The sequence below is a fragment of the Lissotriton helveticus genome, chromosome 2_1 (assembly GCF_964261635.1).
Source record: "Lissotriton helveticus chromosome 2_1, aLisHel1.1, whole genome shotgun sequence".
Lineage (NCBI taxonomy): Eukaryota > Metazoa > Chordata > Amphibia > Caudata > Salamandridae > Lissotriton > Lissotriton helveticus.
Window position 1 is genome coordinate 1,789,183,874 of NC_136059.1, and position 24,616 is coordinate 1,789,208,489.

General features: G+C 45.0%; 1 protein-coding gene across 1 annotated transcript in view; it reads left to right on the plus strand.

Moving 5' to 3' along the window:
• Nucleotides 1–24,616, plus strand: part of BDH2 (3-hydroxybutyrate dehydrogenase 2) — a 155,468-nt gene that overhangs the window by 40,393 nt on the left and 90,459 nt on the right. The window contains exon 3 of the mRNA XM_078676723.1: nt 12,281–12,359. Within this exon, the coding sequence (XP_078532849.1) occupies nt 12,281–12,359 (79 nt within the window). The remainder of the gene's footprint in view (nt 1–12,280; nt 12,360–24,616) is intronic.

The following is a 24,616-nucleotide window of genomic DNA, read 5'->3' on the forward strand; positions in this document are numbered from 1 at the left end:
TGCAGTGTCGCGCAGCGAGAGTCCTACTCCCGGCGTTTTGAAAATGGACCTTGAAATTCCACATAGCTTGTGCGTGTGGATTTCCAAGGTCCATTTCCATTGGCCTTCGCGTGCGTGCTGTTTTTAAAGAGAACACGCAATAGGCCATAGGCGGTCGCGTAGCTCCGCCTATGGCCTATTGGTGTCGGTTACGCGCACCAGAGGTCATATGTTTTGAATAATTCAAAACATATGCTCGCAGTGGCGCGCGCGCGCGCACCACTGGTTTTATTTGTGGGGGGCTGCTGGGAGTTCTGCAGCCCCCCAGCAACACTGGAAAAAGCAGCCCCCAGCAACACTGGAAAAAAAACTATAATTCTCTTGAGCCATTTAAACCTTGACCTTTGGTGAACTTACTATATTTCCCAGGCTGGATCTTTTGCTCCACAGCTAGGAACACAGCACCCTCTAGGGCAGAGGTCTTTAATCTGTGGGACACGACCCCCAGGAGCGTGGAGTCATGGGACGGGGTCGCTCTCTTTAGATGGTTAATTTCCGTAGTTAAAATGCTTTGGCTGGAGTGGTATTTAAGGGCTCTCCTGTGAAATCGAAGCCAGTCAGATAGCTAAACATACCTTTTTACCAGTGTGTTGCTGGCCAGAAAGAAATTCAAATGTGCACAACGAGTTAACCTGCAGATCTTTTGCATTTGCAGATTAACTGGTTGTTCACATTTGAATTTCTTTCAGGCCAGCAGCACACTGACAGAATGGTGCTTTTGTTTAGCTGTCTGCCCGGCTTCGATTTCACAGAACAGGAGAGTGCTGTTGAAGTTAATTTAGCGAATGACTTGAAGCTTTTTTTAGTGGTAGTGCACAGAATTAACTGAGCTCTGAAGTGCTTGCTTTTAATTTTCCTTGTTACGTACCCTGGGGCGGAGTACAGTTTTGATGCATCCTCAGGTTTACAGATCATTGTACGTCTGGGTATGTGTCAAAACCCACGGGTGTTGTGGGGGAAAATCCACTGCAAGGCCATGGAGCGCCCCCCTGATGCAGTGTAAGGCAACACAGCTGCTTTTGCTACGTTGCCTTACACCATATTTAGGAGGCCATGAAAAGCCACACAAAGTGACTTTGCATGGCCTCGTAGTTATGGGTCTCCACTCTGTGCAACCAGAGCGCCATAAAAAGTGACGCACCCGCAGCGCAAGGGGCTTGTAAACAAGACCCTATATTTTTGAAGCACCATTTTATCGTAAAACGTTTTGCGCATTTTGTAGTAGTCAATCTTATACTGTGTGTACTGCAAGTATAAAATAAAGACTTACATATTCACAGTGCTTTCTGTCACAGGCTGTGACCTCATTGCACTTAAAATGCACATGTTACTATTCGCCACTGAACCAACCCCAATTTAATTCTGTGGCTCTCTGGTTTCACACAGACATAATGTACTATAGTGCATTTCCCACTGAGTAACAACTTTTAATGTATTTATTATTAATTGAAGCTACTCGTTATTTTAGATGTAGCTACCTGCCAGTGAAAGACCTAAAAAAAACACCTGCAGAATATTTAGTTTTTAGCCACACCTGTGACCCAGCCCCCTTGTTCAGACTCTCAAGGTCCTCCAGCCTCCCTAAAACATGACTGAAGTCAACACGGGCAACAAACTAATATAACCAGGAGTCAGTTTTTGCTAAAATAGAAGCATTTATTTTCATAATGTTGAAAATAAACATATTTTTAGAAAAACAGTATGAAGGAAGATTACGGGTAACCTGGAATTAAAGCATACTACTTGGCCCTCACAGTTCATCATTAATGATTGTAAATTGTGTGTTTTAAATATGATGAATGATGTTCAGCTACCTCCAGTTACAAGCAGCTTTAAGTGCCAAGCTGCGAGCATCCCATGAAATATAGTATGGTCTTCCTCTGGTGCTCTGCAATAAAGCTGCAGCCCATGCATCACCGCTATTATACCAAGGACCACTGAGATTATGTCATTGTGCATCTGCAGCGATTTTAGCATAATTATAGATTCGCTGCATTTGCCACGTAATCCATCATCTGTTGATTTTAACAACAAAAAAATGTTTTTATTCAAAAGGTTCAAAAGTTACTAAGAAGCAGCAACAGGTGTTGCCGCTCAGTAGAAGGCCCTTTGTAAAGCTGCACTGGTCACCTTTTTGTTGCTTATTAACGCCTAGCCGCACTTATTCGCTCCATCCCTCATTTCTTTGGTCGGAGGTGGGGGGCAGGCCGTGGAGACTGCATCGCGCTTTATGCAGATTATGTCCTGCTATACCTGGGTCACTGTGTCCTCCGTTCCGTCGTATGTCCAAGTTTACTACCCCCCCACCATGCCCCTCCCCCGCCCCACCGCCCTGCATCACTCCCTATGCGAGCCGCCACTGCTGGTTCATCTAACAATGAGTGGACCCCGGTGCCTCCAGATGCTCGCGTGATTTGAAGAGGCTTCTGGTGTGCACCTGAATCCCTCAAAATCTGCATTAGTTCCCCTCTCGCCGTGTAGGTACTATTTCGACTGGCAGGAAAAGATCCCCTTGCGCAGCCTCCGTTTGAAATATTTTGGTATATGGGCCACTCTGCTCTCTGAGCACACGTAGACCCTTAACTCTCGACCACTGGTTCAGAAAGTTAAATCGGACCAAGACAGGTGGCGCTCCCTACCTCTGAATATTCAAGGTCGTATTGCCCTATACAAGATGATGATCCTACAGAGATTCTTGTACGGCTTTCAGAATCTACCCCTCCAGCTACCGCGAGCCTGGTTTTTGGCCCTAGACGGGGATATAACATTGTTCCAATGCAAGGACTCCAGACCGCCTATCGCTCTCGCGCATTGTCAAAGGGGAACTTACGACAGGGGCTGAGCATGTTCAACCTCTATCTTTACTACCTATCTGCTCATTTGCTTGTAATCCACGACTGGTTTAACAAGGGTGGTTAGACCCGGCATATCAGATGGAACTCCTGCAAATGGATTTCTCCCAGATCCAAGCTATGCTCTATGGATCGCCGATCCCACATTCACCGCCTACAGCGGCCAGGGTGGTATTCGGGCATGGAGATCGACTGTGCGACATAAATAATGGGGGTCCACACTTACACAACAAACTCCACTTTGGCATGGCACCTGGTTGAAGGAGAACGGCGTCCCTTAGTGATTTTCGCACCTGGGATTTTATTGGTATCACAAGGCTGGGGGATGTCTGGTCAGGGACTCGCATTAAGTTCTACCAAGAGTTGCAGCAGACATATTACCTCACACACTCTCAATTTTATAAGTACGTACAATGCAGACACGCTTTTGCTGCCCACTCAAGCTTCTCGGACCCCTTACCGGAGTTTAGCCTGCTGGAAGCTAAAGTGTTGATGGGACATTTGGGTAGAGAGGGGGATCTCGTAGATATATCGCACACTTATTATTATCTCCTATGGGACACTGGACCACATTAGAAATCTATAGGAAGAATGGATGGGGCTTTTGGAAGAAGATTAGAGGGACACACCTATGGCGCGCTGGAACTAACAACCTAGGTCCACATCGTCTGCACAAGGCTATCTTACGACCCACCTCCGCCAGCCAACTTTGCGACAAGGAGCCTGCGGATTTTTTCCACACGGTCTGGGCCTGTGTTGCTATATCTCAATCCAAATAACTGACTAATATCAATAACTCAAATTACTTTCATATTCCACTATACTAATTCACCACTAATCCTTTATGGGTTCAGGAGTAGCATGCTACTCGCCGAAAAAAGCGCTTCAACACCCCATCAGGGGTAACAAGTGCTGTATAAATGCAAACATTTTTTTCCCTCTTTTATCCCTCCGCTATCCTTCTGAATCCAAATAACTGAGTAACCTATCCACCACTTAAATTACTTTCATATTTCACTATACTAATTTAACACTAATCCCTTGTGGGTTCTGGAGTAGCGTAAAAAAAGCCTTAGAAATTCACTGATAAACCAAAGAGAAGTTATAGTTAGGCATGATAATCTCTTACTTTGCATTAAAAAAAAAAGAAATTCTCTGAAGAAAACAAAGGTCAAAGTGACGTTATAACTATGTGAAAATGTCTAAATAAAACATACTGTTTTAATTGAACTAGTTACAGTTATCTCAAGTAACTATAACTCGTACCCTAAGGTAAGTATAATTGCGCCCCTGCCAGCAAAGTGTAGTCATCAATGATGTCTTTTCAGATGTTGCGGTGATATTATCAATGATGTCAGGAGCGGTGTAATATGTGGGGTAATTAACAGCGCATGGTGAGGGTGCACATTATAGTCACTTGAGATAACTATAACTGGTGAATTTCAGTGGTTTTCTTTGTTGAAAAACAGAATGTTTTATGTGACATTTTCATCTAATTATAACGCCCCTTTAACCTTTGTTTTTTCCAGTGAATTCCTTAGGTTTTTTTCAATGCAAAGTAAGATATTATCATACATATACTTTTCCAAATGTATTTTCCGGTTTTAAATTATTTGTACTCTACCCTGGTTTCAAGAATTGATAATTTTCAGGCTAAATTACTGCACTGCACTGTATTTCAGTATTCCAGGCCTTCTTATACGATTGCGGTAAATCCAGAATGTGGCTGTCAGACTTGTATTGGGTCTCTCTGAATGTGAAAGCATTTCCGTTCACCTTAGCAAGCTACACTGGCTACCTATGCGTAAAGATGCCTTTTCAAGGCCTTATGCTTTGGTCATAAACATACCTTCCTGGCACAGCCTGTGAATTATATGTCTATATTGTTGAAAAAGTACATGCCTTCTAGACTGCTTAATTTGATGATTGTACTTAATTTAGGCAAAGCAAGACTTGTGGGGGTGGGAAAGTGCCTTCTCAGTAGTTACAGCTCAAGCATAGAACAATCTACCCATAGAATTGCAATTGCTGCCAAATCTGTTAACATTTCTCAATGTTGACAGTTAATAGGAAACGACGTGCATTTCTTAATTTGCTTATTTATTTTCGGTGTTTTAGTGCATAAACTGCCACTTTTCACAAAGAGCACTTTGTGGAGGGAAGATCGTTGCAGGACCATTAAAGTATTATAAATCATGAATAAGGTCCCTCTGACTGTAATCGATTCTGCAGTAGCACATTAGAGATTCTACGTTCGCCAACTTAAGAGCTTTTGTTTGTCACACAGTTGCTGCATATGTAAACAAGGAGCAAATAAGGATAGCATTTTACATACAGTAACTCCAAAAAGTTTACTAATGAGACATGTCTTAACTGCAACAACACAAGATGGTATAGCTGTTCGTATTTTTCTAGGTCATAGGCTTATATAGGCAGCACCATTAGTCTTCATAAAAATACACATCCAGGAACACTAATACAGTATACATAAGGCTGACTCTCATCTACCCCTTGACAGCGCATTTCGTAAATAAACCTGAAAACTAAAGAGAATTTACTTTTTATGCGACAGAAACAATACAGGAGAAAAGAAAGGTTGGCAACCGAGAAATTCACTTTAAGTGCCAAGAAAGTGAAAGTATAAAGTGGCCGCGAACTGTGGAGCACGGACTTAACATGCTCCACATGCTGGGGTGTACACGTGGCTACGATGAGAGACTGTAATATTTTTTCAGTATTAACACGGAACCACTTTGGTGGGAAAGGTAGAGTCCAGCTCTCCTTCCAGCAGATTTAGAGAGCAGCAGGCAGGAGGGCAACAAGCAGGAAACCAGATCATCCAGAAAAACAGTCCAGTTGAGTCCTTTGAGCAGCACCGCAATTCTTCTGACAGCGATTCGGTGTAGGTCCAGAAGTGTCTGATTTGGGTGGGTCAGAAACCTAGTACTTAAACTCAAATGTGCCTTTGATGTGGGGGGAAACTTCAAAGAGTGGTTTTGAAGTGCATAAGCACTCCTTCAAGACAGTCCTATCTGCAAGGTTATCTATGGAGATCAGCAGCCATTTGTGTGTGGTCCTTTAATGTCCCGGTGTGATCCCCCTTTCCTTCTGTCGGCTCAGGCCGGCCATCAAAATGTCAATTTATGCGGAGGGGTGTTCAGCCACTCCTGGCCTTCTTGGATTTGCGGCTGTCAGGGAGGAATGCACACATTGGATCTGTCACCCCATCCAGATGGGTATTGGAAACAGACTGGAGGTCACATGGAGCAAAGTTAAGAGCGGAAAAAAAGCCCACTCTCTGAAAGTGGTATTTATGCACTAGTAGTGGTAAACCCAACCTTAACAGCAAAGCTCATTTATCGCTACTTTTTCACCCATGCCAAACAGGATAAAGCTACTCCCCTGGGATTAGGAATTTCCATTTAGAAGCACTTAAGGGAATTCCCACTGCTGGCCTATGAGGAGAGTAGGCCTCACCGTAGTGAAAAACTAAATAGGTTATTTTCACTACCAGGACATGTGAAGCATATAAGCACATGTCCTTCCCTTTGCTTACATACCACTCTGCCCTCTTGGTTGCCAAGGGTCGTCCTATTGGGTGATTTATATGTAATAAAAGGGGTAGTTTAGGGCTTGGCAAGTAATTTTTCTTGCCAAGTCATAGTGACAAGGATCTGCACCTGCCATGGCAGGCCTGATATTAGGGGACTACTTATGTGGGCAACACAATTAGTGCTGCGGGCCCACTAGTGGCATCTAATTTACATTCTATGGGCACCTGTAATGCATGTTACTGGAACTTATAAGTAAATTAAATATGCCAATTGGGTATGATCCAATGTTATAATGTTTTAGGGGAGAGTGCACAAGCACCTTAGCACTGATTAGCAGCTCTAAAGCTTGCAGAGTCCTAAAGCCAGCAAAATGGGTACAGAAAATAGAGGGAGACAGACGAAAAAGTTGGGGTAAGACCCTCCCAAGGCTGTCATGTCTAACAGATCGTATAAAGCCACAAATAAAAAAGGCAACGATTTGGCTCCCCAGTTAGAAAATCTTTTTGCCTGCAAAAAGGATTAGTAAGTTAAACATTCACTATTGCGTTTTGGAGATCACAAGATCGAATCCAGACTAGGCCATATTAGCATTCCACCCTTGATATGTTGGTAAATTCTGTGCCGTGAAACCGGGTGATAATAGCAGCTGCTGTTAAGAAGGTACATAGAAGGCAAAACTGTGTCTGAAGTGGGGTTATTAATACTATTTTTATTAATGCTTCTTGTGTTTTTTGATAATCAGCAGAGAACTTGGCCAACTCTGCCTCCAAAAGAAACCCTCAGCTACTCCTTTGAAGCCAGTGACATACAGAAATCTCTAAGAGCATGCCTAGACCTGCACTTTAGCACTTGGCTATGTCACTAACCTACTGGCGTGGAACTGCTAAAGCTGGAGAACCGTTTTACAAGGACAGTGAGACATAAACCTCTCAGAAGTTCTAGCAACTATCATTTCATCACATTTGTTATAATGTTATTTGGAAATGTATTAACATGTCTGATAAAGTAAATCTTGTTTACTTGGCAGAAGAGAGATCCTCCTATGAAAATGTTTAGGAGTTATACCAAGAACCGGCCTTTGCGGAAAAAAAAGTGCCATGGGCTAACCAAATTTGATGCCCTTTCTCATTCTCCTCTGGCTCCCCTCTAAGCACTTAGGGGCAGATGTATCAACATTTCATTTTGCGAGTTCTTAATTGTGATTTTTTGCGAATCGCAATTTCGGAATCGCAAAATGGGATGTATGTACATTTTAGTGATAAATTAGCGATTCCTTAAAATTCGCAGAATAATTTGCGTTTTTTCTGCGATTTCTTATTTTGCGAATTTCGCAAATTAAGAAGTCGCAAAAATGGGAACATGCAATGCAGGAACAGCCTGATGACATCACAATCAGGAAGTTCCAGTGATTGCTTGCACCTGATTTCCCTGAGCCACACCCAGTGGCAGTTGGAAGAGTGTTGTGAGGCAGAGCAGACCTGTTTGGAGAGCAATGGAGTCACAGAAGGCACAGGAGGAAATGTTAGCTGAAAAGAGAAAAAGGAAGCAAAGATTTTCAGAAAAGGAGCAAGAAATCCTCATAGAAGAAATGGTACTTAACCATGAGGATCTTTTTGGGAAGAAAGCACTAAAAGTTCCTGACTCAAGAAAAAGGAAAATCTGGTTGGAGATCCAGGAAAAAGTGAATTCTGCAGGAGTTACCACTCGCTCCATTGATGAAATTAAGAAGAGATGGTATGACATGCGACTAAGATCAAAAGAGAGACTTGCAGGCAGAATCAAAGAGGCAAATAAAACAGGTGGTGTAACTTCATCTGTAGACCAACCAACACCCCATGAGGAATTAATAGAATCAACCCTGCTACCAGAGAGTGTGAGTGGAGTGGCTAGTATTGATAGCTCAGACCCTACAGCAACTGCACAAGGTCAGATGCATGCAAACTTGTTCTCAGAATGTGTGTAATGAATGTTTGTGTGTCCTGTGCTTATACTTTTTGGAAGATAAATAGAAGTCCAGTTAGACTCAGATACCACAAGTGTGCAATGCATCATGGGAGTTGTAGTGCAATCATGATTGTCACGCTTTTCAACATATGAGAACATGATTTTTTTAACAATAGTAATTTGTGATACTAAAACAGTGTAGTGTAAGTTATTGGCTGCAATGAATACATTTTATTTTGAAGACACACAAATTCATTTTTCACACTCTACATCCACAGAACATTCAAGAGATTCCAGGGCAGAGAGTGTTTTGGATAACTCTCCTCCACATGTTACATCTGACACAGAAGAAGGAGTAACTGATGCCCCTGTCCAAAACAGAAACATCAACAAGAGGCGCAGACATGTTGCACCTCTGCCAGCAATGGAAGATGAGCAAAATTTAGATGGAGGTTCAGTACCCAATGAGACTGACTGACACAGTGTCCCCTCTAGACTCATAAGACCAACCACAAACACCAAGGAGGGCACGGGCATTCCGTTTGGATACATGTAGGAGCAGCAGTAAGCCCAGGGAAGGAGGCACTGTTTTTGCTGGCCTTGAGCAGGATATGCTTCATGTACAGCGCCTGCAACACAAGGCACTCAGGTCAATAAATAGACAGCTTTTGAAATCCAATAAAAATCAAGAAGGCATTGCGGCATCAATCGAGAAACTCTGCTTGACCCTTGCACAAACAGAAAGTGCTCGTAACAGGGCTGCACAGACTGCACATATCAGGATGCATACTTACACTAAGGCAATTAACAGGCTTTGTTCAGTCACTAGCAATTTCACCCGGCGCAGCATTAACATGCAGCGTGAATTGAGTGACTGCACACGTGAAATGGCTAAAAGTGTGGACAAGATGACCTCGGTGTTAGAAACTATGCAAACCTCCAACTCAGGTGCAAGTGCTCTCCTAGGCTCTGCTGAAAGTGAGGACAACTCCAGTAGGAGCAGTAGAAACCCCACCCCAACAAGCCAATTGACCCAACGCAGAAGTGGAAGGCGTGCCAGTGCAGGACCAGAACAAGAAGCCATGCATTCACAGGAGCAACCTGCTTCAAGCCGCCAGCGTAAAAAGTAACTTTTGAATTATTAACCTATTCAGCATAACTGCATTGTGAAAGCTGTCTTTGTGTTCCACGTATGGATATTTTATTTTTCCAACATTAGTAATTTAGGATTCACACACAATGCACTATAGTTTGTCTGTTGTGAATTAAAACAACAATTGCAAACTTGAGTCAGTAGTTTGTGTTTTCTTACCTAAAAATAATTTCGAGTAATCTCTGTCCTTTGACGCCCAGCCATTGCTCCAACTTCTGCTACTGCTATTCTTGGTGGAGGGATGTCATCATCATCAGATGAGTCAGACTCACTCAATTCAATGTCTGTGCCTTTGCGCATGGCCATGTTATGCAGCATTGCACATGCTGTAACAATTTTACAACATGTTTCAGGATTGTATTGCAAAGCTCCTCCACTTTTGTGTATGCATCTGAAACGGCTTTTTAATATACCAAATGTCCGTTCAATTACACCACGTGTGGACCGGTGTGCCCTGTTGTACCGTCTTTCACTTGCATTTGCAGGATTCAAGTATGGTGTTAGGATGAAATCACGCACTGCATAAGCACTATCACCTGCATGTGAGAGAGAAAAAAATATCTGTATGTTCCATTTTAAATAAATGGATGGATTGATGGATGTTTGCATGAGTGTTACTCACCTAGCAGGTATCCGTCTCCAAATTGACCAGCACTAAGGCGTCTATGAATTGCGCTATGTCTGAAGATGGAGTCATGTTTACTCCCTGGAAACTTTGCAACAATATCATTGATAATGTTTTTGGCATTGCATATCATCTGGATGTTGAGCGAGTGGTAGCTTTTTCTATTCCGAAATACATATTCTATGGCTGCAGGAGGAGCGATAGCAATATGGGTTCCGTCAATGCATCGAATTACATGTGGAAATCGTGCTATTTGATAGAAATCCAACTTTGTTTCCTGTATGTCTTGTTGTGCATTTGAAAAATGTATATGATGTGGGAGTCTCCTTAGCATTGCATCCAGGAATTCATGGAAAAAGCGTGATAGGCCACTTTTTGACACTCCACCAACATCTGCTATGACACTTTGAAAAGACCCTGAAGCCAAAAGGTGCAGTGAGCACAATACCTGCACGTGTGGGAATTGATTGTGTCCTGCCTGTAGAATGTTCCAAAAAAGGTTCCAATTCATTTATCAGGTCCAAAATGGTGTGTGGATGAAGTCTGTATTTGTCATAAATCTCCTCCTGAGTCTGCTGGAACAGCGTAATGCGTATTCTGAATATTCTTTCCTGTCTTTGTCTTCTCTGGGCAAGAGCTTGAATGCGCAGCCTCCTGGCAATCAGGTAATGCATTCTGGGTGCCTTTTTATATATTTTTTGAGATACCACCTGCTTCCATTTGGTGTTAATTGCGATTTCTTATTTTGCGATTTTTCATAATTCGCAATTTGCGATTTTTTTAATACATCTTGATGCGATTTCTTAACTTGCAATTTCTAATTTTGCGAAAATCGCAAAAGTAAGAACATGCAAATTAAGGAATTGCAAAAAATTCTGCGAAACAGACTTCTCGCACATTAAGAATTCGCAAAAAATGCGAATTCTTAAAATGCAATGCGCTTTGTTTCATACATGCCAGTTGCACTTTTTCTTGTCGCAAACGCTACGAAATTGCGATTTGCAGCGTTTGCGACAAAAAATTTACTTGATACATCTGCCCCTTAAAATATAAGGAGTTACTTGGGAGCGAGCTGCGTCATTTATGGAACGCATGGAGAACACGCACTGGTGGCCCCGAACAAAAATAAATATTAATGAAATTTCAGAGGTAAGCTCGTGCGCCCCTCTGAAATTAGGTGCCCTGGGCTTTTGCCTAGCTCACCAGTGCCTAAGGCTGGGCCTGCCAGGAACAAGTCCACGGAGTGCAATTTGTCTGAATTAAACAATTTATTTTGTCCTCCTTAGGGCGACAGTCGAAATCGAATTGCACAGAATCGAAATGTAACCCAGTTTTCCTTTCCAGACTGCAAACATCTAAAATAAATACTCTTCCAAAGTAGTTCATACATCAACAATGCCTCCCACAATGACAGTAGAGGTTAGTCATTGAACATTGTGTCAATGTTCTTTCTTCCAAAATATGCCACTACAGGAGCCTCCATTTTTTTCTGCCTTATGATGGCGTCACTGGGTGTTAAATATAAAGCATTAAGCTAACCAAAACATGTGCACGAAAAAATAAATTTTTTGTGTCGATATATATATGTATTACTTTGCTCTTTCACCATTGACCCTGATTGTAGCATGTAGAATGTTTCATTCTGATTTCTAAAGATGCCCTAAAAGTGTGTAGGATCACATCCCTTTCATTAGTAAATATACACATTCAAAATAGGAAGATGTGAAGGGTGCACATCCGAGCAATAAGCAACCCTGGCAAAAATACTTAAACCCGCCCTGCTCCCTTCGTTTCCTAGCTCTCTGGCTCTCTTTCCATCCATCTCTTCTCTTCCTTCTCACCCCTCTCTCTCTTCTCCTTCTCTGATCGCATGCTCTCTACTTACTCCCTTCATCCCTTCATCCCTCTCTTTCTCTCGCTCTTGAAGCCATCCCAGTCCTGCTGCAATTAAGCTCTTAGCTTTGTGAGCTGGGGAAAGTGACAGAGGGCTTCATCCCACAGGGGAAATGCCCGGTGGAATAAAGGGCCAGTCTGGCCCTGGTGAACATGGTTGATTTTGAGACCATGTATAGTTCGAAGTACTCAATTTCTTAATTATATTTTTATATTAAAGGCATTTGCGAGAGAAGGAGCCACGGTTATTGCTACAGATGTCAACGAGGCCAAACTTAAGGAGCTGGAGGGATACTCTGGTAAGTACTAAACCAGCATAGTACTGACATCCACAGGTTGCAGCATGTGCCACATCGAACTGTTTGCAGTGTAGTGTAGCATCATTCTTGATATTGCCTCAGTATTGTGATTGACAACAATTTTTTTGTGAAACTAAAGGGTGTGGTAACTCGCAGTTTTATCTGACTTGTACTGTACTCAAAGTGTAGAACGTACGCCATTTGTTCTAGTTAATTTACTTGTGCTGGGATTTATAAGAATTGTGGGGGCTTGCTACATGTATTATGAACAGGATGAGTTTCAATATCTGCGTCACTCCCTTTGGTCTCCCTGTTTCTGATGCAGTACTGCTAGATCCTTGTTTGCTTTACCATGGATGGTTTCCCAGGCAGCAGTTGTTTGTTCACCTGCTAAAGTGAGTCTACAGGTAGTGAGCATGGTTAGTTATATTTTTTCAGAATGCTTGGTTGGGAATGGCTCCTCTATATCTGGCCAACTGGATCTGCCTATACCTTCCCATCACAAAATTAAAGAAGTTAAGATAAAAATTCTCTTCACACCACTAGGGTAAACTGAAATCCAAAGGAGACGGGACCTTTTCCGATATACGGCCTGCTCTTTGGGGCACTGAGAGGTGCTATTTGCTTGGACCTGCTTGATGGGCTACAACTGGCCCAGCTTAATCAGCACGTTAGCTTTCCTACACACCAAGCTGGACATGTTCTCGATCCTATCTGCACTAACTTCCCGATTCAATTAAAGGACCCTTGTCCGGTCTCCTGGTCGGACCATTTTATAACCCACTTCTCTTGGGAAGTGTCCAAGGCTGAGCCTCTGGCATACCCAATCTAAAAACCAGTCTTTGGCAAAATTGACCCCTCTGCGTGTAATGTGGCCTTGGCAGTCTCTAAAACTAGACTGGTAGGAGAGCTTGAGGACCAGGTTGCGGGGTTTTCCAACTGGGTCTCGTCTGCAGTTGCTACGGTGGCTCCCCACATTCCACCAGGCTGGCTAGAGAATCTCCGTCCAAACCCTGGTTTAATTCTTCTCTCAAAGACTTGAAGCAGGACTGTAAAATCCTTGAACTGGTGTGGAGGAGGAGTGGCTACTGCCCAGTTGATAAGAGCAAGCTTAGAGATAAGCAAAAGTCATACTATGCAGCGATCAAGCTGGCCAAAGGACAATTTTACTCAGCTCACATTGAATTCGCCAACAATAGCTCTAGGGAAATGTATGCGATTGTCCAGAGTTTCATATCTACTGTGGCCCAAGGAAGTGTGATGCCTTTTTCACCTTCCTGGTGCCACACTCTCTCTTGCTCTTTTAGAGATAAGATTCTGGCTATTCAATCAACCTTCATTCCCTGCAGTCCCCACTCGGAGGATTCTCTGGAGTGTCCTCCGGTAGCTATTGGACACTCGCTGTCCGAATTTAGGCCAGTTGATTCCCTGGAATGTCTTAAAATTCTTAAAGGTTTAAAATCAGGTTCACCTTTAGACCTTTGTCCGGCTAGGGCGCTGGCAGTGGCAGCTGAGGTTGCTAATGCAGAAGTGAATGCCATCATCAATCTTTCCCTCCAGAAAGTGATGGTGCCATTGACTTGGAAAGAGGCCAAGATTCTGCCTCTCTTGAAAAAGCAGTCACTAGACCCCCTTTGCCCCGGGAACTACAGGCCTATCTCCCTCCTCCCTGCATTGGCAAAGGTATGTGAGAAGGCGGTAAACAAAACAGCTTACCGATTTTGTGGAAAAGGAGGCGCTCCTACACCCAGCGCAATCTGGGTTTCGCCCATCACACAGCACTGAAACAGTGCTGGTTGAGGTGGCGGAGGCTATACGGGACTGTCTGGACGCAGACGCGAGGGCGGCGCTAATTTTGTTCGACCTCTAAGCCGCGTTTGACATGGTCCTGCATCCAATGCTTCTGTCACGTCTGGCAAGGATTGGTCTGTTGAACACCGTGTGGGGCTTGTTCCGCTCCTTCTTGGAAGGGCGGTCCGAGCAGATATGGATCCCACCTACCTTCTCTTCCCCTCAGCTGGTAACAACGGGTGTCCCGCAGGGTTCTTCCCCTAGTCCTCTCCTATTTAATATCTATATGACTCCGCTGATATATCTAGCAGAGGAGCTGGGGGATAAGGTGTTGGCTTATGCGGATGACACCCAGCTGCTTTTCACCTGGGTCAAAGGCGAAGGCTCTGTACTTCTAGCCCAACATTGCCTTTCATCAATCTTTAAATAGCTGGCGAAGGCACAGCTCAAGTGCAATGAAGACAAATCGGAGATCCTGCTTTTTGACACATTTCCCTCGAATTTCAAAGAGCAGCTCTGGCCTCCTGAGTACCCACGCCCGACCTCTACTGGGACGCCAGCAAAAAATCTTGGGGTTTGGTTTGACGAAGAACTCTCCTTTGCAGTACACATCAAGAAGCTTGCCGGCGGCTGCTTCAGCCTGCTTAAATCTTTTAGGAGATGTTTTCCCTTCTGCCATCTGCGGCGAGGCAAACGATCATGTGTGCACTGATCCTGTCTCGGCTGGATTACACGAATGCCCTTTTTGATGGCATCCCGGGTTACTTGTTGAAGAAGTTACAGGTGGTCCAGAACACCGCAGCCAGATTGCTATCCGGTCTGTCGGCCAGGGACAGTGTTCATCACCAGTTGCGCTATTATCACTGGCTGCCTTTAGCAGCCAGAATGAAATTTAAACTACTGATCATGGCCCACTGCGCGCTCCATGGTGGTGGCCCTTTTTACCTGCAGAGGCGTGTTTCCTTTTATGCTCGTGTGCGCTCTTTGCGCTCCTCGTTCCTATGCTTTGCCCAACTCCCACGTTTCAAGCGTCAGAGGATGCGGGGTAGTTCCTCTTCAGTTAAAGCAGCGGTTGCATGGAATGCTCTTCCTCTGGTCCTGCGTACCATCCAGGATCCATTTGTATTCAAGAAAAAATTGAAAACTCATCCATTTACTTGAAGCCCATTGCCGCACCTTGTTGGTCTCGCGCCGGGACACCAGAGTAACCGTGCATGTAACAAATTCATATAGCATAACCTAACTTGGCGTGACACAGCTGGCATGTATGACCCCTGGGTGTGATATAGGGTGTAATTTGGACTTCAGGGTAAAATGTGGACCTTTAAGAGCAAGCTGCGGCTTGTGCTTGGCCAAGGAGTGCCTCTAGTTGTCAAGTTGCTCCTTCTTCGTGTAAATTGTTGCTATCTTTGTCCCCGAGCCGATACTGACAGACTATCGGACTCACTTAGTTCTGTGTACTGTGCAGAGTTTCCCCTCGTCATTGAGCGGCATGCCCTAAGAGCGGCCTAAGGTTTTTTGGACAAAGTCATAATTTTTTCCTCTGTTGATTTTATCTCTTTGATTTTCATTGTGATTTTCAATTAATGCATTTTTTCTTGATGTTGTGGTGCTGATAAAAGTATTGCAACTGTGTTCAGTGTTGAATGTTATTTCCAGTTAACGATGCTATGTGCGTATGGGAAAGTCATTGTTTGTTTACATTTTGCTATTCCGCTGCTAAAAGCATATGTGTATTTTTTTGTACTACGTTTTTAGATGCACTTGTGTCCTAAGCTGAGCTCATAGTAAAAGTAGTTATTGCGTAATATAGTGTACATATTTCCCCCATGATCGGAGTAATATTTAAGTTGTTTAAAAAACTTTTACTCCGTTTGTGGGGGCCCAGCTTAGTGGAGTTTTTTCTGGGCTTGCTCCTGGCCCTTCCTAGTGAGCCATTGTGTGGGGGAGGTGTGTGGTGGCCAGTGTCCCCCTTTGGGATTCTCCCCATGTGGCCGATGGGGGCACTTCCTTGGGGTGTTGTACCATTTGCTGGATATTCCCAGTTCCCTCCAATGGTTTCTCGCTTGGTCACAGCTTTCAGCATAAGGTAGTGGGTTTGGGCACGGGGGAAGCGCCGCATAGTGCTGGGCAACCCGTTCTGTGTCATTTCCCCATTTGGAGAGGTGCCAGCTCCCCACATAGCGTCAGGGGCCTCGGCAACCATGGACAAGCCGAGGTCTGGGATTCCTTGCCCCTTGTGTTCTTTACTGGCTAACAAAGTCTTCATCTTTTTGGAGGTCTCCACTAAGAGGTGGTGTGTGCAGCATTCCCACCGCAGAGCTACTTCACATAGCTCTCGGAGATTCCCTGAATACTCCAGGAGGGATCCAACTTGCCTGAGCCACTTTGGCTGGCATCCATGTGGCGTGATAGTATATTGCTGGTGGGTGCCCTGAGGGGAGGATTCCAGGGGAGGAGCAGGCTATTACCCGTCCTCAGCAAACTGGATCAACATTATCAGTTTGGTCATTAGATCCCGTCCCAAGATATTAGCCAGGGAGGAGGGAAAGTACAACTGTTACTTAACCTTTTTCCTCCTTATGTCCTACTTGAGGGTACTGTGAATGGGATTCCTGCCACCATGCCAGAGACCCCTTGTACGGTTGCAGTGCCTTTTGTTAAGGGGACTGTTCCCTCTCGTAGGCACGTCCTTGTCACCCTCATGTCTAGTAGAATGTGGGAAGGTGTCCTGTTTATCAGCAACATGACCACGGGGCCTCCTCAGGGAAGCCTGGTGTGGGCGGTAGTATGTATGTCTTTGGGTGTCCTGTCGGTTTCTGATGTGACTATCCCTGCAACTTCACCCTCGCTGTCAGATCCTGGGGGTTATCTTCCTCTTCCTAGCTATTGTTAGTTGTGGTACTGTTTAGACCCACTCTGAGGTTCCCAGCCCCTCATGGAGTGTATGTTTTGTGGGCTAAACGCAGCAGAAAGAAGGTCGAGTTTCGGGGGATTCTAGCACCGAACTGGGGTGAGGCGGAAGTCTCTTGGGTTAGCCAGTGAGGCAACCTCCCAGCCATATGTCTAGTGCCTCGCTACCCGGTGGTGGGCTCTCCGGCCCCCTTGATTGGCAGGTTGGTGTAACGTAGTGCAGGAGTGTCTGGTGTGGCTGGCATTAGAGAGAGCGGCTCTGTGCAGGTGTATGGTGGTGGAGGTGCAGACACCATGCTTGCTGATTCTGGGAAAGGATTGCAGGTCAGTTCCACCTTGAAGATGGCCCATAGATCTAACAGTGCCTCTGTTTTAGTCTTTTCCTGTCCTACATAATTGGCACAAATGTGTGTACCTATGTGTTCCATTATGTTGGTGACATAGTTCCCCCCCTCTGGCAAGGGGAATGCATGCTTGCATTCTGGTGTGTGCGTGCCATTCATGGCAACATTTAGCTAGCTTTTCCAGCCTGTCTGGGTATCCTAGTTTGCATATGGTTTAATGGAAATTCCATGATGGGTTGGGAATTTTTTAAGGGCTGGTACACTTAGAACGGAATAAGTCTTTTAAACAAACTTAAATACTACTCTGATCGTGGGGAAAATATGTACAAGATATTTTGCGGGCAATAACTACTTTTACTGGCAAGCGTGCAAATGGCACAGCTTTGAGAAGGACTACACCGCCGAACCCAAGAGGGTTTCCAGCCAGTCCTAGCAGCAGAGGTCAGGAAGGCTGGCAACAGCCAGACCTCAGAGTGCTACTTCTGTCACTAAATAAAGCACCGGGCAACAGCCACGGCAGGGAGGGGTGACCGTCTGGGGAGGCAATGCCATCATGCAATCACTCTATCCAAATATGCAGTAAAGCCGAACCCCCAAAATGACACATTCACTACATGCCCATGTCACAAAACTCACCACAGCAATGAAGAGATACAGCATTAGGAGAAAACTCAAACCTGTACTTGCGTCCAGGAATAACTCAGAGATGTCGTATGATTTCTCGATGGGGAATCCACGCTAAAATACTCCATCTGCTGCTAGTCTCCTATAGCAGGATTAGCTGGCCACAACCCAGGGAGAGGGCAATCTGACGAGGAGGCAGGGCGTTCCCAACATCCAAGTCCTATTGGGATGGGTTCCTATGACTAGATCGAAAGGACTCAATTTCTTAGTATTTTTAGGCCTCCAGGTAGTGGAGGCCCCCTTTCATTTTCAAAATGAGGCGACACTACAGTGCTGGAACCAGGTTTTTCGCACAAATGGGAATATGGTGTTCCCCATAGAATTCCGTAGTCCACGCTTCATTTTTGCACCAAGTCAGTAGGGAAATTCACCTGGGCAATCAGCCATCTCAGTTCGTTGCTCGGAGCACAATAGGCCCGAGTGGAGCACCTGACTCCCGTCATAAGCAGGACATTCTGTCTCCTCTCCCCTACTACTTCCAAACATTCAAAGTCTGTTCATCGGTTCATGTCCCTTCAAAACCGCAGGAGTTGCGTGTCACTGAATAGGAAGACCCTGATTCCTGCTGAGGGCTCTAGACCCAAGGCATCTTGGATCCGAGGGAGAGGGGGGCGACGGGAGGGAAAGAGGGTTCTGTAAATGACCATCACTGCCCCTGCACAAGGTGCACAGATATGCTCACCACCTCACACAGTTTGTCGAATGCGATATGCAGGGTCTCATGAACATCGTTCAAGGGAGCAATAGGCCCGACCTCCGTCATTGCCACATTCTAATCACACTGAGGCCACAGAGCAGCCTCTCAACCCCAACTGGTATGCCACTATGAAACCCACACTACACGAGACCTAGGAAAACGCCCAACGACCTGCAAAAAGCAGCCCGGAAATGAACCTCCAAGAAACAGGGCGTAGTCAAAACACCCAACTCCATTACAGAAAACCTTGTTGCACATCATGTGCATACATATGTCCTTAGGATACGTTGCATTTACCCACAACCTTAAACTTGATACAGACTCCCTTTCTTTTATGGCACATCACTTCTGTAGGTCAATAGGTACCATCCGCATCGATAAAGCTACACACACACGTTAGGGAAAGTAGGGTATTAAAGGGACGACAATGCCCCAAAAAAAATAGTTAAGTAAAAAGAGTCATCCACACACCAACGTAGATCACCCCACTAAAACACTCACCTCTGTTCTGCAGAGGAAGGAAAGACCATACAATCTGCAAAACAAAACTCAGGTGACCCATGACCAAAAACTCATGGATTCTTAAAAATGACAACCACACCGGGCCCCCCCATCCCGTAGTTCGGTAAAGATTGTGCCAAATGGATGCCCAGAAATGCCTAAAGGAACAGGCACAGGAGTTTCCAAGACCGAATAATGATGCATGTTGTTCTAAAAAGCTAACCTACAGCCCACAGCTCTTATCATATAGGTCTGGAATTGATCCTTACATGCACCATCTTTACTTCAGCCCACCACTTCTTCAGCTGCTACCTCCGAAGTCCTAACGAGGCCCATGGGTTCAAGCCAAAAAGATCACAGACTATTATTTACAGACAATTGTTTGACTACATACTCTTTACACTGTGCCAAGCAAAGACATCCCAGGGCACCAGAAAGCTGCAGACTACCCCTCCAGACATCATCCCAAGACCTGCAATATTCCTAAAATTATGTATCATTGCACCTTTGTATATCATCTGCTTAGCATGGGTGTGTCTGCATCCATCTGCAGCAAGGATTTTGACTAGTTACATGAAGCCTACCTCGACATTTCTAAGCGCTTGCATAGAGACTTCTACCACTACACTTACACTGAACCAAATGCTGGTATTCCACATGCACTACACAGCCACTCTTGCACAACACATGGTACCAACACATGACTGCCGTGGGGGCCAGATGTCAGCTAGGTCATGCTATGTCCCACACCGTGGGCTCAGACAGACTTTACCTATTTGTCTTCTACAAGCTGACATGAAGGTGGAAGGTGCCACTGAGCAGAACTGGTTTATATACTTATTTTCCTGGTTCACCCAGTGGGTGACCAAACTGTGCCTGTCATTGCTTCCTATTTCTCTTTTTGTGCTGTTTTTGTGTAGTTTCCTACAAGTGGGGTTTTTCTGCTGTAAAAACGCAAGAGGGGGGAATGTTGATACTGATAAATATGATGTGGATGTACACCATGATATATGTGTGTATAGTAACGAAAGTGCATCTTTGTTGCTGAATTCACCCTATATAACCTCCCCCCTCAACCCCGAGTCAGAAATACGTGGTTAGACAGGCCCTGCGATCTAGGCCTGAAGCAACTGATTAACAGATCACAGGTGATGGGGGCCGTGTAACCCTTAGACAAGCGCACAAACAGGAAAACCCAAACGACCCACAGATAGGCACCGACACCACAACGGTCTCAGGAGATTAGCCCTAATAAAACATGACTGGCCGGAGGGGCCGTTTGTTCCCAAAAACACCAGAAAGTTATATGCCTTTAGTGAACACACAGCCAATCAGAACACAACATGCACATTGCACGCAGTGATCACGCATTCCCCCATGCTGGAAATCTGGAGAAGTAACCTCTGGCCTGCATTGTGTCCACGCAAGGTCGAGGCCCACCTCCGCTTCTTTCCAAAAGACCAAATTTATGGTCACATGACTAGGCCTGAATTTCTGTCTCCAAAGAAATGTACAACTGTTTTATGACACCTCATGTATTATATAAAATGACAGCCGAAATCAATGTGCTTTGAGACAGTCTTCAGACCCCGACTCTGTTGCTTATTCTCCCAGCCGCTGCGTTTAATTAAAGCAATTATTTCTGTTTTGCCAAATGCCTCTTGTCTTTAATTATTTCAAGGTAAATTCCTATTTAAGCAACATTTTAATGTAACAGTTATTTAGTGGGTTGATTTTTCTCTAAAATTAAATTTTATCATCCTGTTTTTGTCAGGCTGACTTTTTTTAGATTTTCACAAAAATGAAGGATTACCACATATACAAATCCACAGGCAGTCCAACAGATACAAAGAAAATTATGTTTACGTTGAAAGTAGTCCGTATTCTTTCCTCTGTCTCTAGTTAGGTCAATCAATTTTTTAGTTTGCCCAACCAAGCATTGTTGTACTGGAGATGTCAGGCCAAATATTGGTAGAAAAGTACAAGTGTATTCTTTCACGAAGGAGTACACATGCAGTTCTGCTTTTTACAACCTTTTTGTTTTAGTAAACATTTTGGATCGGAGGGGCACATGTTTCGATACTTTTTTAATTTAAGGAAAACAGTTCTCCTACTTTCTGTGAAAAGGCCAGGACCGTTAATTCTGAGAACTGAAATGCTTCAGCTGTAGTGTAAGGCAGGGAATCTTTTATGCTGTGAAACTAAAGGCAAAGTGGTACAAAAGGGGGTGGTGATGGACGGAGCATCTGAACAAAACAAACACTCACACCCAGTCAACAGATCTGGGTTTAATGCCACTGGATTCAAGCAAGCCGGGCTGAAGACTGCTGTAATGCCAGAAACCGGTCCTCGGAAGCTTGTTTCCGGTCCAGGGAAGGCATGGCTTGGCAGTTCGGGCTGGACTGTTCCGATGAGGCACTGGGTCAGACTGATTTGCATATAGCCATGTCTGAACTGGGGTGGCAGAGTGGGCTAAAGAACGGTGATGGATTAAACCCAGATCTTTTGACTGGGTGTGAGTGTTTGTTTGGTTCAGATGCTCCGTCCATCACCACCCCCTTTTGTACCGCTTTGGCCGCCATAAGTGTGGCAGGGTATGCTCAGACGTGAGTCCCTTGCTCACTTTGCCACTGGATTCAAGCAAGCCGGCCTGAAGACAGCTGTAATGCCAGAAACCGGTCCTCGGAAGCTTGTTTCCGGTCCAGGGAAGGCATGGCTTGGCAGTTCGGGCTGGTGTGTTCCCATGAGGCACAGGGTCAGACTGATTTGCATAAAGCCATGTCTGAACTGGGGTGGCAGACTGGGCTAAAGAACGGTGATGGATCAAACCCAGATCTTTTGACTGGTTGTGAGTGTTTGATTGGTTCAGATGCTCCGTCCATCACCACCCCCTTTTGTACCGCTTTGGCCGCCATAAGTGTGGCAGGGTATGCTCAGACGTGAGTCCCTTGCTCACTTTGCCACTGGATTCAAGCAAGCCGGGCTGAAGACGGCTGTAATGCCAGAAACCGGTCCTCGGAAGCTTGTTTCCGGTCCAGGGAAGGCATGGCTTGGCAGTTCGGGCTGGACTGTTCCCATGAAGCACAGGGTCAGACTATTTGCATATAGCCATGTCTGAACTGGGGTGGCAGAGTGGGCTAAAGAACGGTGATGGATCAAACCCAGATCTTTTGACTGGGTGTGAGTGTTTGATTGGTTCAGATGCTCCGTCCATCACCACCCCCTTTTGTACCGCTTTGGCCGCCATAAGTGTGGCAGGGTATGCTCAGACGTGAGTCCCTTGCTCACTTTGCCACTGGATTCAAGCAAGCTGGCTGAAGACGGCTGTAATGCCAGAAACCGGTCCTCTGAAGCTTGTTTCCGGTCCAGGGAAGGCATGGCTTCGCAGTTCGGGCTGGACTGTTCCCATGAGGCACAGGGTCAGACTGATTTGCATATAGCCATGTCTGAACTGGGGTGGCAGAGTGGGCTAAAGAACAGTGATGGATCAAACCCAGATCTTTTGACTGGGTGTGAGTGTTTGATTGGTTCAGATGCTCCGTCCATCACCACCCCCTTTTGTACCGTGAAACTAAAGGCAGGCACACAGCTAAACAAGCCTTCTTGCCAGGGTGCCTGCTTATTTACGCTTCCTAATGCCACTTTTTTTTTTTTGGGTGCGATTCCGAAAGGAGTTACCAGCTGAGCTGTGAAGTGTGTGCTTTTTAAAGGCCAGTAACACAGGCCCCTGCATTGTGTGTTACGCCCCTAACTATTCACCACTGCTCCAACCAGGATTCAATTCTGTGACTCTCTAGTTACAGTAACAGACCTCTGATAGAGGTTTCATAAACTACAATAGTGCATTTACTACTGATTAACTTAAGTTTCATTTATTTTACATTTAAGCTGTGTGTTATTTTATATGTACATACCTGAAGGTGAAACACCAAAACAAAAATACAGAACATTTTATTTTTTAGCCACCCCTTTGACCCCATCCCCATGCTTACTCGCCCGACCCCATTGTGCACAGCATCATAGTTCCCTTACTTTTTTAATGCACTTCAACCGCTGAATGCAGGCCAGTTTTCAAATGCACAATGCCCTCACCAAGTCCCCCCACCATCCAAGGAACTATTCATCTGTAGACCCCCAAGGGCCTCAAAGACGCTTATTTCGTCATCCAGCGACCAGGGCATGGCTCGAGATTAATCCCTCGCTATTAACTATTTTTGCAACTTTTATTATATAAACCATCCATATCACCTCTTCAACACTGCATCAGACAAGACTAAAATGTATACAATTTTCAATGCCTTTTTCACAAACACTTATGGATTCTTATTGTGAATCTGGTTTTTAACATTTCCTGGAAACCCATTCTTTTACTTGAGTGTGATCATAAGTTTTTGCCTGTGTAATATAGAGCTTGAACGTAGTGGCAGCATCACATTCGACAGCAGCAAACCATGCCCCTTCCCTCCTTCCTTCTTGTTGCTAAATAAATCATGCTGTCTTTCTTTGGTTGCCCAGTATAGATCTGGGAAATCAACAACCTTGTTTCACGTGTAATCTTTACCACAAGTCTCAGGGCACCTGTCCTCTGTCCACGTTTTTTGTGAGTAGCTAGGAATGGCTGTGGCTCTGAAAACCCCATTTCAATCAATCTGAAGGTCTTGTGAATCTTTTTGGTATTTTCTTCATTAAGGATGCAAGAAAATCTTACAAGAACAATAAAAGATTGTCAGGTACAAGCTTACATTTCCCTTTCAGCATGTAAATGTCAACAGATGCAAAAAAATTGTGCGTTGTGGGGGTGGGGCTGTTGGAGTTGGAGGCAATCTCACGCCCATTGGAGTCTCTTTGTTAACCCCCTAGTTTCTGGGCGGTCAGCAGTCCGCGCCTTTCTTTCTTTTGTGTAGTTATTCATTAGTTTTGTTTATGTTTAATTGTCCGCACTCACTGTAGCGCCCATTTTAGCAGCTCCCTGATGTTTGGAGATTGGTGGTTGATTGTCAAAGGCTCCGCATTTCACCCGGCCTGTCCCTATAAGAGGAGGCTGGGCGCCTCCCTCCTCGGTTTGCCAATGGGATCTTTCTCGACTTCTGAAAGAGTCTGAGATAAGAGACCTGAGCAGATTATCACCCTTTGAGGGGGTCACGTGAGCTCACCCCATCCAGAGGAACAGTTCGGACACACCCCCGGCAGCATTCACACCAAAGTGAGCTAGAGGGGTGTCCTGCACTCACCCGGAAATCCCAACCTTTCCTCCGACTGAGTGACACCGCAGAGCCTTGCCCCGCCTGTGAGTGTGTGTCTTTGTGTGTTTGTGTGTCTCCGTGTGT